The sequence below is a fragment of the Triturus cristatus genome, chromosome 10, assembly GCF_964204655.1.
Source record: "Triturus cristatus chromosome 10, aTriCri1.1, whole genome shotgun sequence".
In the NCBI taxonomy this organism is placed as follows: domain Eukaryota; kingdom Metazoa; phylum Chordata; class Amphibia; order Caudata; family Salamandridae; genus Triturus; species Triturus cristatus.
Window position 1 is genome coordinate 812,914,172 of NC_140593.1, and position 14,291 is coordinate 812,928,462.

At 41.0% G+C, this 14,291-nt stretch overlaps 1 protein-coding gene across 2 annotated transcripts in view; it reads left to right on the plus strand.

Annotated features, from left to right (window-relative positions):
- The window catches only part of XPO6 (exportin 6), a 626,381-nt gene that overhangs the window by 379,741 nt on the left and 232,349 nt on the right, over positions 1 to 14,291 (plus strand). For both annotated transcript variants that reach the window (XM_085628383.1, XM_085628384.1), the window contains exons 13-14: positions 2,547 to 2,706; positions 3,595 to 3,687. In XM_085628383.1, coding sequence (XP_085484509.1) covers positions 2,547 to 2,706; positions 3,595 to 3,687 — 253 coding nt within the window. The remainder of the gene's footprint in view (positions 1 to 2,546; positions 2,707 to 3,594; positions 3,688 to 14,291) is intronic.

The window sequence follows — 14,291 nt, forward strand, 5'->3', positions numbered from 1 at the left end:
CAGAGAAAAGTTAAGAGTCAACATGATAGACATCCCTGTGTGCCATGCCTACAATCCACTGCCTGTGGCATAGGTAAGCTGCCCCTCTGGCTGGGTGCACTATACCACTGGTAAAGGTACAGGTGCATGAGCCCTGTACCCCTACAGTGTCTAAATCCATTCGTTGACATTGCAAGTGCAGTAGAGCAATAAATAGTATATGGTCTGGGAGTTTGTCATAATGAACTCCACAGCACCATAATTGCTTTACTGAAATCTGTGAAGTTTGATATCAAACTTCCCAGCACATTAAACCCACACTGATGCCAGTGTGGGATTTGATGAAAAATACACTCAGAGGGCATCTTAGAGATGCCCCCTGAAGAACGACCTAAATCTCGTATCCTGGTTGACTGGCTGCTCGCCAGCTGCCACCCCCAGACATGTTTCTGGACCCCTGGGTCGAGAGCCTCAAGCTCTCTCGGTCCTGAAACAAAGCACATCCTGGACAGGGTTGCCAAGCCTCTTCCCCCCCAGGATGGGCAGGGTCTACGTAGAGGAAGCTTCAAAGGTTTGCCACCATTGTGAGCTGTCCCAGCCATTTGCTGCTGCTAGCAACTGGCCCCCACTGGTTCTGACCCCCACTTTGGGTGGAAGAATCGGCGCAAAAACCAAGTTAGGAGGAGAGGTATGCCCACCTTTGCCAACCCCACCCCGCAGGTGGGGGGAGGCGATTTGAAGCACAACTTAGTCCCCGCCATCGTGAAGATGGGAGACCCAGCCAAATAGAGTGAGGCTTATGCCCCCCTCCCACTGGAAGGTGGCATAACAGGAGGTGTATCCACCCCAAGGAAGGGACTCATTGGTCCCGACCTGTACCTACCTGAAACTCCTCTAAATTTAGCGTTTAGGGGCAACCCCAAACCTTGCCTTCTCAGACAAGAAGATGAACGACCGAAGAGCCGTGTTGAAGGGAGAGAGAGGAGGACACCAACTGACTTGGACCCAGCCCTACCTCCCAGTTCCGATCTCGACCTACTGCAACGGAATCCCGGCGTGTCCTGCACCCAGCAGTCCCCTAGAACCTGGAGGACCCGCCCTGCCTTCCTTTAAAAGATTTTGTCTCTTGTGAGCACTGGATTTGTTCACCAACAGACTCCAACCCCACGAGGAGGTCTCCCTGGCAATCCTGACCTGGGATCTGGTGATCCCTGACCTACCTCAAGTCTCCCGACGACGCCTGCAGCCCCTTTCTGAAGGATCGACCCCACCCCCCCTTCCGACCACTACCGGAGCCGGTAAGGAAAACCAGATGCCAAAAGACACCCCTACATCCGACTCCCCGCGGCCTTGGGTGGCCCAACCAACGGTGTCCCAGCATCCCTCGACATCCCAACTTACCTCACCAACCAGTGGTTGCTTCCAGAAGATCTTTGTGCCTGAGCCTGCAATGTTTTTTCTGACTGGAGCCTCCCCTTTGAAACCATCAGGGCTCCCGACGTCGACCCTGCACCCGGCAACCCCTGTGCCGCTGTGGGTGCACCTTGTGTGCTGTCTTGGATCCTCTTTGCCCTGAGCTAAACCCTTGGAGCTTTGCTCCCACATCCAAGTGGCATGTCCGTGAGCAGCCACCAACCGGTGGCCCCCTCTCCTCCATTGGATAACATTGGACCTCAGCACTCTGCACCCGGCCGCCCTAGTGCCACTGAGGCTGCTCTTTGAGTGCACCCTTGACCCTGGGGAAGCCCTGATCCTAAACACAGAAATCTGACTCCCAAGACCGAATACTTACCTCAAAACCTATAACCTGATTTTCTCCCATAGGCCTGCATTGACTGCTTTTCTGTGAAAAAGTTCTGTGGAGTTGGAATTTGTATGAGAACCTAAGAAACTGTGTTTTAAGAAAAAACTAACTTACTTACCTTTTATGCAGGAAATGTCCCAGTGTGATATCTAGGCATATCACACTGAGTAGAAAAAGTAATCCTGAAAAGTAATCTAAAAAGTAACTGTAAAGAAATTTCAACTGATTCTGAACATTCGACCTACCTATAACAAAGCCAACTGCATTCCATTGCATTCAACTGTGTCATCCTTTAAAAATACTATTTTACTTGCCTGCATCAAGTCCTGCTTGGTTCTAAAAATGAAATGCAACATTTTCAGGCAATTTTAGTCTTCGCTGTCTCCCCTTCACAACACCAACAAAGTCTCACCTGCGAGTATATGACAACTCTAAAACATAGATATTCGAGAAACCCACAGAAACTTAGAGGAAACGCTTGGTCAGGCATGGGTATGGACAGAGCATAGGCACATGAAGGGACACTTAAATAAGGGGTAAATTAAAACCTTTCAAGAGTTTTCTTTATGGGAAATCTTTTGTTCATCCTTTATGCAACCTTAGGCAACTGCGAACCATTCATTAGTGGGAAATAGCATGAACTAAGAGGACTGTAACTGTAATGACCATGGCACTAATTTTTCCTGTGCTCCTTCCTCTGTGCTGTTATACCTGTCTTGCCACATGCAGTGAACCTGAACTGAATGATCCCTTTACTTTTCAGGCCATAGGCTGAATGTCACAGCAGAGAATGACTGCCGAAGGTTACATTGCTCTCTGCGAGATCTGAGTTCCTTGCTGCAGGCTGTAGGACGGCTTGCTGAGTACTTCATTGGAGATGTCTTTGCTGCAAGATTTAATGATGCACACACTGTGGTGGAACGGTAAGAATAACATTCAGCAAAAATTCCACCCTAGCTGAGGTGGTGTCCACACGCAACCTTTTATTTTTGATGTCTCAATAATAACTCTTTTGATTTGTTGAAGTAGTAGTCCTGACTTGGACAAAGTCTTTCATTCATAACATTAGTTCTCTGTGAGTGGAATCTGGGCCACTGCCCTACAAAAGTAAGTGAAATGCTTCCTATTGAGGCATTGAGAGAACAGTCCGACTTAAACTAGAAGGATGTGCACTGAGAGTCCAATTGGCATCATGAAGTCTGTGGAAGGCAACGCAGATGTAGATAGAGGATGGTGTTTTTAGGGATGGGTGAGGTTAGCAAGAGGGGTAGAAAAGGCCTGTGAAAGCGAATATGGACTGGTTCATCAGTATCAAAAACTGTCAAAATAAGTTCTAAACAAATGGGAAAGACAACAGGTTAAACTAGGGTATTTAAGTGGAGCAGCACAACTAAAGATAAAGACCATGAAGTAGATGTGGATTCTAAAATGGGCCTCACAGGAGATGAGTGGAAAATAGCTATGTAAAAAGTGGATTTGAAGTAAAGAAATCTTGTAAGGCTGAGCAGTCAAAAGGATAGGATTCACTTGAAGGAACGGTGTGAAGTGAGCAGATTGGCTTCATAGGCGAGGGTGGGCATCTGGTCTAAAGAAATAGAAATAGGACCCTCAGCAGAGTGTTGGGAGCACTGTTAGGAGAAATGAGAAAGTGATTGTAGCTCCTGAGGCTGCAGAAGCTGCATTAACCAAAGGACAGAATCAGTTAAAGCTTAAGAACTGTCAAGGGAAGATGAGATTGAGAGGCAATCTTAAAATCTGTGTTCACAGTAGGCCTTGTTGACATTCCTAAAAGCTTTTCTTTTTTCCTGCAGGTTGGTAAAAGGAACCCTCTATGGATCCCAGTGCAAACTCTACAGTATTGAAACAGCTGTACCCACTGTGCTAAAACCAGACTTGTTGGATGTGTGAGTACAGTTTTTGGAAAATTTGGCAATGATGCACAAATGTAACATTTTATCATATGCTCTGCTATCACTGAGCAAAGGCTAGCTTTCATTGTAGTACAGTTACCTTTACAAAACTAAATCCGTTTTTAAGACAGATGGAGTTGTCACTATGGTAATAGTTGTAACATTCAGGGTTCTTTTGCGGTCTTTTCACATCTTCAAGCTTCCAGGACTACAGTGCAAAGAGAATTTAGTAAATGTTCTGTTCGTTTTCATACTATGATTGCAGGCTCATAAACATTGTAGTTGTGGAAATGCAGTCCTGGGGCTCCGAAAACAGTTGATTCCAATGGAATTGCTCATTAGCATAATTATAACAGTCAGTTGCATGAATCTTGAGAGGAAAATGACAACTTCAAAACTAATGCAGCAATAAATGTAACTTTATAAGTATTAATATGTGAAAAAGTAAATAAAGCTGTACATTTTATACAAGAACAAATAGTTCTGTATGTTCAGACGCCAGTGAGGTGGCCCTGTCCTTGTTCTGGTAACTTATTCCTAACTATTGCGGCTTGGAGCTTTGAAATGTATGCTACTTGTTGATTTATGTCACTTTTCTCTCAAGATTATTTCAACTGCTACAATTAAGTTAATAAGCAGTTCATTTCGGAGCAGCTATTTATATTGTTTGTGTACCCATGCTCTCAAGGGGTGATTAGGTTGCTCTTTTTATTACAACATACAGAGGGAACTAGCTGACTAACTCAGCCCAAATTTTAATGGCCCCGTTGCCACGGATAGCTATGGTCAACGACAACCCTACATACAATGATATTTTTATTGCTAGCTCAGGAACCTTCTCTATTGGTGTATGTGTGTGTGTGTGTGTGTGTGTGTGTGTGTGTGTGTGTGTATATATATATATATATATATATTAATTTAAATCATACCATGTCATAATATATTACTATTATGAACATTGATAAACTGTAAATTATGATACCATCAAATGCAATGTATTATTGTTATGAAATGTATTTGTAAAACATTGAATGACGTGACAAAATCTACGTAGAATACCTCTACTATTTCCATAGAATTGTGCAAACCAATCACTGAGCACGTTGTTACTTTAAAAATACTTTAGCCGCAAAAAAACGTCACCATGTGAACAAGACTCGAAGGAGTTGAAACGCGTTATGGCGGCATCTGAATAAACACGCAAATTGGCACAAAATCTGTGGTCCGTGTCCCTGTGTTGCTGTGAAAGGCTGAGACGCTGTGGAATCGCTGATATTTGAACCGGGAGGTTTCACCCGGCTCTACACGGTCCCCCCGCTACATCAATTGGTCGACAACGGAAAGAGAAACCACATCCGGAGCTTCTGGCGAAGGAAACACGAGTGAAGTCCGGAGGGACTAGGATTGTCTGACCCCCCTTCAACGCGCTAATTCAGTCAAGCCGGAACCGAGCTGGGATCGGTGAAAGCCGGGTCGGAGGACACGACGGAAACCGTGAAACGCAAGGTAGGCGAGACTACTAGCAAAACGGAAACAAGGGGTTAGCGGTTCATGCCATACACGCGAATGGGGTCAAACTAACAAAGCAAAGTAAAAGTTATAACCCCAATACGTGTGACTTAAAATACTACAATCATGATGTCCGGAGACACGTTTAAGGATAGAGAAGCGGCAGCTTTAAACATGTTCACCGATACAGCAGTTATGGAAACATTGCCACAAACTAATAAGGAAGACAGCAACAGAAGCGGAAACAGTCTAAATGACAAGTATAGACAGCTAGAGAAATGTATGCGCCAGGAGCAAAGTAAATGGTGGGAAACAAAGTCCTTACAAGGTTACATTGATGTAGGACGTATACCACGCGGCCTTAGAATTTTTATAGCTCCAAGTTACGAAAACCCGAACCCAAAAATGATGCAAGAATGGGCACAATGTAATCTTGAATCTTCCAGAAATTTAGTTCTAATTCTAATTAAGTATGCCGAAATTGACCATGCTGTGTTATTGGAACAATTGACAAATTAAATGAAGAAATTGCAAATTACGAAAAAACGGAGACAAACCAAATGCTAATTGATAAATTACGCAAAGAAATGATGGCACGCTTGAAAAAAGAGGAGGACAAAATAAAAGAAAGGAAAGCCTATAAATTCATAAGAGATAAGAAAGACTATGAATTGGGACAGATTTTCACCTTCTCAAGAAAATACGATACTCTAAGACGTACCAGAGCAAACTTAAAGGAAAGTCAAAGAAAAGATACAACAACAGGAGATAAATTGGTAACTCCAACGTACAATTCTGATCTAAGCTCCGCAATGGATAGTGGTTCTGACTCCGAACTAAGAGACAAAACAGTGGGGGTATCGGAACCGGTACCTGAGCCAGGAGATGAGATCAATTTTTTATGTATGGACAGACGGCAAACTTTACGCCCAAGAGTTCAACCGACAGAAAGTCAAGAAATTACAAACGTAGGCAGAGGCGCAAGGCGAGAATTCGGGCCATCAAATCCCAGAAGGAGAGCCAGGGGAAGATGGATGAGAAAATAAGTTTGGACAATGAAACAAACCAAACTATCATCAATCTAGCTGACATTGATCTAACCAAAGCGGAAGAACAAATTTTAAGCCTAGGCCTATCTTTCTGTCCGGAAAGCAACTTCAATTATTCAAGAACCAGGATGGATATCTACAGGAGTATAAGAAAGTTAAAACTAAAAAAACACTTTTTACTACAAGAAAAAGAAAAACAAAAAAAGCTAATCCTGAGAATCCAACAACGGTGGGGGAAATAAGATCAAATCAAACTGTAACTAATCAAGAAACATTATTATTGGATACTCTCAATGATCTATGGTCCGAAGGCAATGTACAACTGGACAACGAAACAATGATGGAGCTCAATGTTAACATCAGACCGGAGAGAGCAGAAATCCCATCACCCTTCAAACCAAAATCCACATTCGTACCAATCAGTCAGACTCCATTGACGTCTTCAATGAACACTTAACAGGTGCCATCAAGAAGCTACATCACAAGGTACAGAATGAAAAAATCAGATATAATAAAAGATCAGCGGACTACAACAAACTAATGTCAAAACTTTATAATGATCCCTCCATAGTCATACGAAATGCGGACAAGGGAGGTAATATTGTTATCTGGAAGAAAACTGAGTACCTAAAGGAGGCGTTGTCACAACTCAATGACGGTAAATGTTATGCAAAAATAATTGGAGCAGATCTAAAAACAATATACCAGCAGTACAACACTAAATTACTAAACTGGAGAACTAAAGATCTTATAACCAAAGAGGAATACAATTTCCTAAAAAATGACTGCCCAAGAACAGCATCAATGTACTTTATTCCCAAGATCCATAAGAATAGAAACCAACCACCTGGTAGACCAATTATATCGGCACGTGGGAGTCTGCTAGAACACACCTCACAATATGTGGATTATTACCTGCAAAGTCATGTACAAGGTCTAAAATCATATGTAAGGGACACAAGTGATTTCCTTCACAAACTCAAAGACATCAATTGGCAGGAGGACTATCTAATGATGGCACTAGATGTGACATCGCTCTACACGAGCATCAAACACAGTGATGGACTACAAGCACTTCGACATTATTTAAGCTCAGAGACACCAGTATTAACAGACCACAGTAAAATGTTAATAGATATGGTCGAATTTTGTTTAATTAACAATGTTTTTATGTTTAACAACATGCACTATCAACAGTCAACAGGAGTAGCTATGGGAGCCAGCTTCTCCCCCAGCTACGCATGTCTCCACATGGGTTGGTGGGAGGAGCTGGTTTTAGCCAATGAATTCAGGGAAATCATGAAAAATAACATTGTTATCTGGTTGAGATTTATTGATGATCTTTTTATAATATGGAAGGGAGGACAACAGGAGGCAGAAAATTTCCTAACTTCAATCAACAAAAATAATCTAAATCTCGAATTTACAGGTACTATTAACAACTCATCGGTTAATTTCCTTGATACCAGTATATACATTGACAAAAACAAAATTGAAACCAAACTTTACCGCAAAAAAACAGCGGGAAATTCAACTCTGCATAATTCTAGTGCCCATCCCCGACACTTAATCAATAGCATCCCCTATGGGGAAATGCTTAGATTAAGACGCATAAACAGCGATGAGATAGTCCTTAAACAGGAACAAATATTAGCCAAAAATAGATTCCTTGCTAGGGGATATTCTCACAAAACCATAGATGGAGCGATTGCCAAATCCATGAACAGGGATCGCTTGGACTTAATAAAACCCAAATCAAAGAAACAACAGTCATTAGCAGCAAATGCCACAGAGGACAATGCCAAAAGCGAATTTCGCTTCATTATAGATTATAACAACCAACACAAAGAGCTACGCAAAATCATAATGAGCAATTGGCCACTTATTCTAAGCGATCCAGTCCTAGGAGAGTTTATGCCCAAAAAAGTATCTATTACATACAAGAGAGGAATATCTATGAGGGATAAACTTGTTTCAACAACTCCTGAAGTAATTGAAACTTGTAGTTGGCTCAAAACCCATTATGGTTTCTATAGATGTAAAACATGCAAGGCATGCCAGTTGGGCATAAACAGAACTTCATACTCAACACCTTTCAGTAAGGAGGAAATCAAAATAAAAAAGCTACTCACATGCAAGACAGAATATGGTATATATGTTTTAATATGTCCCTGTGGGCTACAATACATTGGTAGCACTAAGCTACAAGCCCACAAACGGATCCTACAACATATAAGAGCCATTAACAATCATGATAATACATATCCGGTAGCCAGACATTTCCGTGAATACCATAACTCAAAAAGTCAGGATTTAAAATTCTTCCTAATAGACTGTATTCCCCAAAGTAGACGTGGAGGAAACAGAGAGGTCAAATTGAGAAAATTGGAAACACAATATATCTTGAACCTCGACACAAAGACCCCAGGTGGTCTTAATATCACGGAGGATCTGTACACTTGCATATAAATAACCTCCTATTTGTCTAGCATGTCTTCTTAGAAACCGAACAATATTTTTAAGAATTTTATGAAGTTTTAGGAGGAATTTTGGAAAATGACAAATATATCTATTTTATGTGTTGGTGTATTTATATGCAAATTTATATATTTATTTATTTATGTATTTATATATGTGTATATACGTATTTATTTGAGCATAATTTTGCACCACATGTTTGAGATGTATGTTCAGGTTCAAAAAATATCCCATATATGATGAAGTCTATACATGAAACCATACATTTCTCAAGTCTATCTATACTTGACACTATTTTGAAAAGACCAGAAAAAAACATCTTAAAAATATAACATAATTAAATGGCAATAGCTACTAACAGCAATATCGAAGTGACAATGAAACAATTTTTTACATATATATATATTTTTTTGCACATTAAATTTAAAGCACTTTATAGCACCATTTGCACATTATTGGATCCAGGTCTTCTTTTTCAAAATGTTGGTATTTTATATAAAAGGATTTACAATACACACTTTTAGTATGATCATAAAATTTACAGAAACCGCATTTAAGCATGTATTAATTTAAATCATACCATGTCATAATATATTACTATTATGAACATTGATAAACTGTAAATTATGATACCATCAAACGCAATGTATTATTGTTATGAAATGTATTTGTAAAACATTGAATGACGTGACAAAATTTATGTAGAATACCTCTACTATTTCCATAGAATTGTGCAAACCAATCACTGAGCACGTTGTTACTTTAAAAATACTTTAGCCGCAAAAAAACGTCACCATGTGAACAAGACTCGAAGGAGTTGAAACGCGTTATGGCGGCATCTGAATAAACACGCAAATTGGCACAAAATCTGTAGTCCGTGTCCCTGTGTTGCTGTGAAAGGCTGAGACCCTGTGGAATCGCTGATATATATATATATATATATATATATATATATATATATTTATTATTATTATTATTATTATTATTATTTTTTTTTTTTTCACCACGTTCTCCCGTCAACTCCCCTGCTCTCAACACAGCGGGTGCACCAGCCGCGAGGACGAAAACTCGCGAATTCACGCCAGCCACAGTTCAAAGATTGCTGCGCACTCCAACCAGTATTCTTAGTTATTCAAATTTTTATTTGTTAGCAAACACGACAAAGTTACTGACAAACGCGTTTCAGCCTCCTGGCCTTCGTCAATGTCAGTGATTCCCTGCTCACACCCCCCATATAAACACATCATTTCATTGGTTAGCAGGGTTTCCAATCAAAGCAAAAGAATATGCAACAGTGAAAAAGTGAAAATAGAAAACGGTCCTGCAGAGACTAAATACCGCTTTGGGGAAGTGTCAGCCATTTTAACATTGTGTTCCCTCACATTAAACAGAATGACAGTATCACATTAAATGCCACACTTTCACAGGAAAGACTAACGAAAAAGCAATGAATTCATTCCTCAAATGGAGTTTGGTCACAGTAGAGTTTTAGCCTGTCTCAATAAATCCCATGCTGATCATTAGAGGTGATATGCCCCTATATGCTATCTGGAATTTATAAACCCCTTGAATAGGGTGGGCGTGTGAACAACGTGGTTGGAATATCAAATATCAATCCATTCGAAATAAAGCTCTGTATGAGCAGACTCAAATTTATGCTGTCTATTCTGCTTTCGGTATTTTATCTAGGACTGCCAATTTTTCCCTAGTCTTTCAGCTCTAAAGGCACAGCGCATTGTTTCTACCCATGTTATTTTTCATCCGATAAATGACCACAACTCCTCCTCCTGGTTAAGCCCCCCCGGGATCCTGGTACGCAGTTCCACTATGAGTTTGGCCTCCAGCTGTCTTAGTGTTTTCACTCTGTCTCCCCCTCTTTCAGTTGGCTGAATCTGATCTAGACAAAAGTATGTTAATTTGTCACTCCTAGCCTCGTGCATGTTGGCAAAATGTCTCGCAACTGGGTATGTTCTATCCCTGTTAGTTATTGCTCGTTTGTGCTCTAATACCCGTTTTTTTGCCGGGTGTATCGTGCTTCCAATATACTGCAACCCGCAGGGGCAGGTTAAACAGTATACCACGAAGTTGGAGTTGCAGTTCAGCAACTTGTCAATGGGCCTCCTGTCCTTCTTTCCAGGAATGGAATAGTCTTTGACCTTTTTGCAATTCTTGCAGGCCTTGCAATTCATGCATGGAAAAAAGCCCGTGGCCAATGGCTTAATCCGGGGTTTGTCCTCAAAGTGAAAACACTAAGACAGCTGGAGGCCAAACTCATAGTGGAACTGCGTACCAGGATCCCGGGGGGGCTTAACCAGGAGGAGGAGTTGTGGTCATTTATCGGATGAAAAATAACATGGGTAGAAACAATGCGCTGTGCCTTTAGAGCTGAAAGACTGGGGAAAAATTGGCAGTCCTAGATAAAATACCGAAAGCAGAATAGACAGCATAAATTTGAGTCTGCTCATACAGAGCTTTATTTCGAATGGATTGATATTTGATATTCCAACCACGTTGTTCACACGCCCACCCTATTCAAGGGGTTTATAAATTCCAGATAGCATATAGGGGCATATCACCTCTAATGATCAGCATGGGATTTATTGAGACAGGCTAAAACTCTACTGTGACCAAACTCCATTTGAGGAATGAATTCATTGCTTTTTCGTTAGTCTTTCCTGTGAAAGTGTGGCATTTAATGTGATACTGTCATTCTGTTTAATGTGAGGGAACACAATGTTAAAATGGCTGACACTTCCCCAAAGCGGTATTTAGTCTCTGCAGGACCGTTTTCTATTTTCACTTTTTCACTGTTGCATATTCTTTTGCTTTGATTGGAAACCCTGCTAACCAATGAAATGATGTGTTTATATGGGGGGTGTGAGCAGGGAATCACTGACATTGACGAAGGCCAGGAGGCTGAAACGCGTTTGTCAGTAACTTTGTCGTGTTTGCTAACAAATAAAAATTTGACTAACTAAGAATACTGGTTGGAGTACGCAGCAATCTTTGAACTGTGGCTGGCATATATATATATATATATATATATATATATATATATATATATATATATATATATATATATATATATATATATATATATATATATATATATATATATATCCCACACATGCCCGTAAACTTTGGAGCGCACACAACAGGTAATGAACCATCCGGTTTTCATCTTTCAGGAATCTCGCTTTAATGCATCTGTGTTACAAATAAGACCTGACGCGTTTCGAGGATCTCCCTCTTTTTCAAAGGTCATAATGCAAATATGTCAAACCGGAAGTTCTGCACACACGTACTTTATACTCTGCTTAGATTTAGGTCATGGAGGCATTCTGTGTCTGAAGCCACGCCTGGCAGCATGCTGTCATTATCAGAATAAATATGTTCCTCATCTGACCTTTGGTCAGATGAATGCACTGTAAATAGAATCTCATGAGGAGTTCTCTAGAAGTTGCAGTGGAGGCTACAGAGTATTTCTTATTAGAGAAACCAAGTGTAGGAAGAGCGGAATAGACCTTATTGGTGTCAGTGGTAATGTTGTAAGGACAAAAGTTATATGGGCTGTCGATGCAGTAGTTGTCAATGTAACCCCTGTTGAGGCTGGGGAAGATGTTGCTGTTATTACCCTCAGAGATGTAATCTTTACACTTACCGGTGCAGGAGCTGCATACTTCTCCAGTGCTGGTAGTGTGGTTGTCAGTGGGTGCATGTGTTGACTATGCTTTTGCTGGCAGTGGTACCTTGGTCAGCAAAATTAGCCTCTCCGTTCACTAGTCCTCATCAACGGAAAGGTTTTTCTCAGTGATGATTGTGTAGTCATTGGTGGAGTCTTCTGTGGTGGTTAAGTCATCAACAATGGATGTTTGGTTCGCTCTGGGAGGAGACTTTCTTGTCAATGGTGGGACTTTTGCTGATGACAATCTTAAAAGTGCTGATCTCGGTGGCGATGTCTCCGTAAACCCTTTCACTGTTGATGAAGTATGTTTCACAGATTTTCTGTCCTGTTCCTGCTTTCCTTCTACAGTGAGCCTCCTGAGGTTGAGGATGTGACCTCATGACCAGAAGTCTGTCCCTTCAAGGCAGGAACAGGGTCTCTTAGGTTGGTTTTGGCACCAGAAACTGCATATGCAGGTGTTAACAATTTGTTCTTTTTAGGATTCAAAACTTTTTTTAGCTTTCCCCATGGTGATTGTATTTAGAAAACCCAGCAGTCTATAGTTGAGTGCATCTGGAGCAGGGCTTGACAAATCCACTCGCCATCTCGCATTTGCGAGGTAGAATTAATGAGGATGAGCTATTTTTAGGTCCTACTCGCCCTTTCTGGCGAGTAGGAGAACAAACTAAGTTTTTTGGTTCCGGGACCGCAGAGACTGAAAAACGTTTTTCGCTGAGAAACACGAAGATTACTTCCATATATAACCAAGCTTTGCCTTGAAAAAGCCCACGGTCAATGGACCACTAGGGCGAAACACGTGTCGGCTATCTTTCAATAGTCTGTTTCACATTCTTACGGAAAAAACTCTAATAAAAACCAAGCACGAATAACACGAGAAGACGTTTGACATTTTTTCCAGACTCATTTTTGACATATCGAGAGGGCATAATCTTCCATCCCTCTATATACTCATTTCCACAATGGCTCTTGGGTGTAGCCATTTACGAGGAATGTGCCACTTATAAATTATGGGCATCTAAAGTTGTAGCACCAGAAGTCCAGAAATTTCCACCCACACAGTTACCCATACCTCAAACTTTGACAAGATAACAAGATTTAAAGGCATTTTTATTGCTCACAAAGCGAATGAGCAATAAAGATGCCTTTAAACCTTGTTTTTTTTTTTATTTTTTTTTTATTTATTTTTATTGGCATTTTGAGTAACAAAAACAAAATAACACTTCACATGGCAACGTACAGTTAATAGATTGTTGTCAACATAAGCCCCCAGCAGCCCTCCGCCAGCGATAGGATGTGCATTCACCTTATCCAGAAGCTGTAGTATCTTGGGTTCGCCCCGTCCAGCCCCACTCCCTGTCCCTCCGCACTCTATCCAATTCTCTGGAACACCTCAATGTGTCTCATAGTCAACCAACCCTGTATCCATCCCTCGCCAATACCAATCCCGAGTATGGGATTACAGCTCCCGGAGAGTGGTCTGCGCTAACCAGTGTGTGAAGGGCGCCCATATATCTCTTGGTCGCGAGCGCATAGGCAGTAGCTCCCAGTAGACTGTGGTAAATATTTAAATTACCTGTACTATTTTTTATGCGGTAAAGTCTAGTAAGAATAACTCAGTCAAAATAAGAGGCAGAATCCGTGGTATTAGAGGTTCTAAAAAGGACTTTATTCCTTACAAAGGAATTATAGTTCGAACCAGGCAATCTTATTCCATCACCACGAAGGTTCAGGAAGGGATAGGCAATACATTATTGGCAAGTAACAATATATATATAAAAAGCATTGCATTAAGACAGATGCAGGAGGCGTAACAGCTGATAATACAGATAAGAATACACATACGTAATGAAAATAGGCGTAAATACAGGCGTATACTA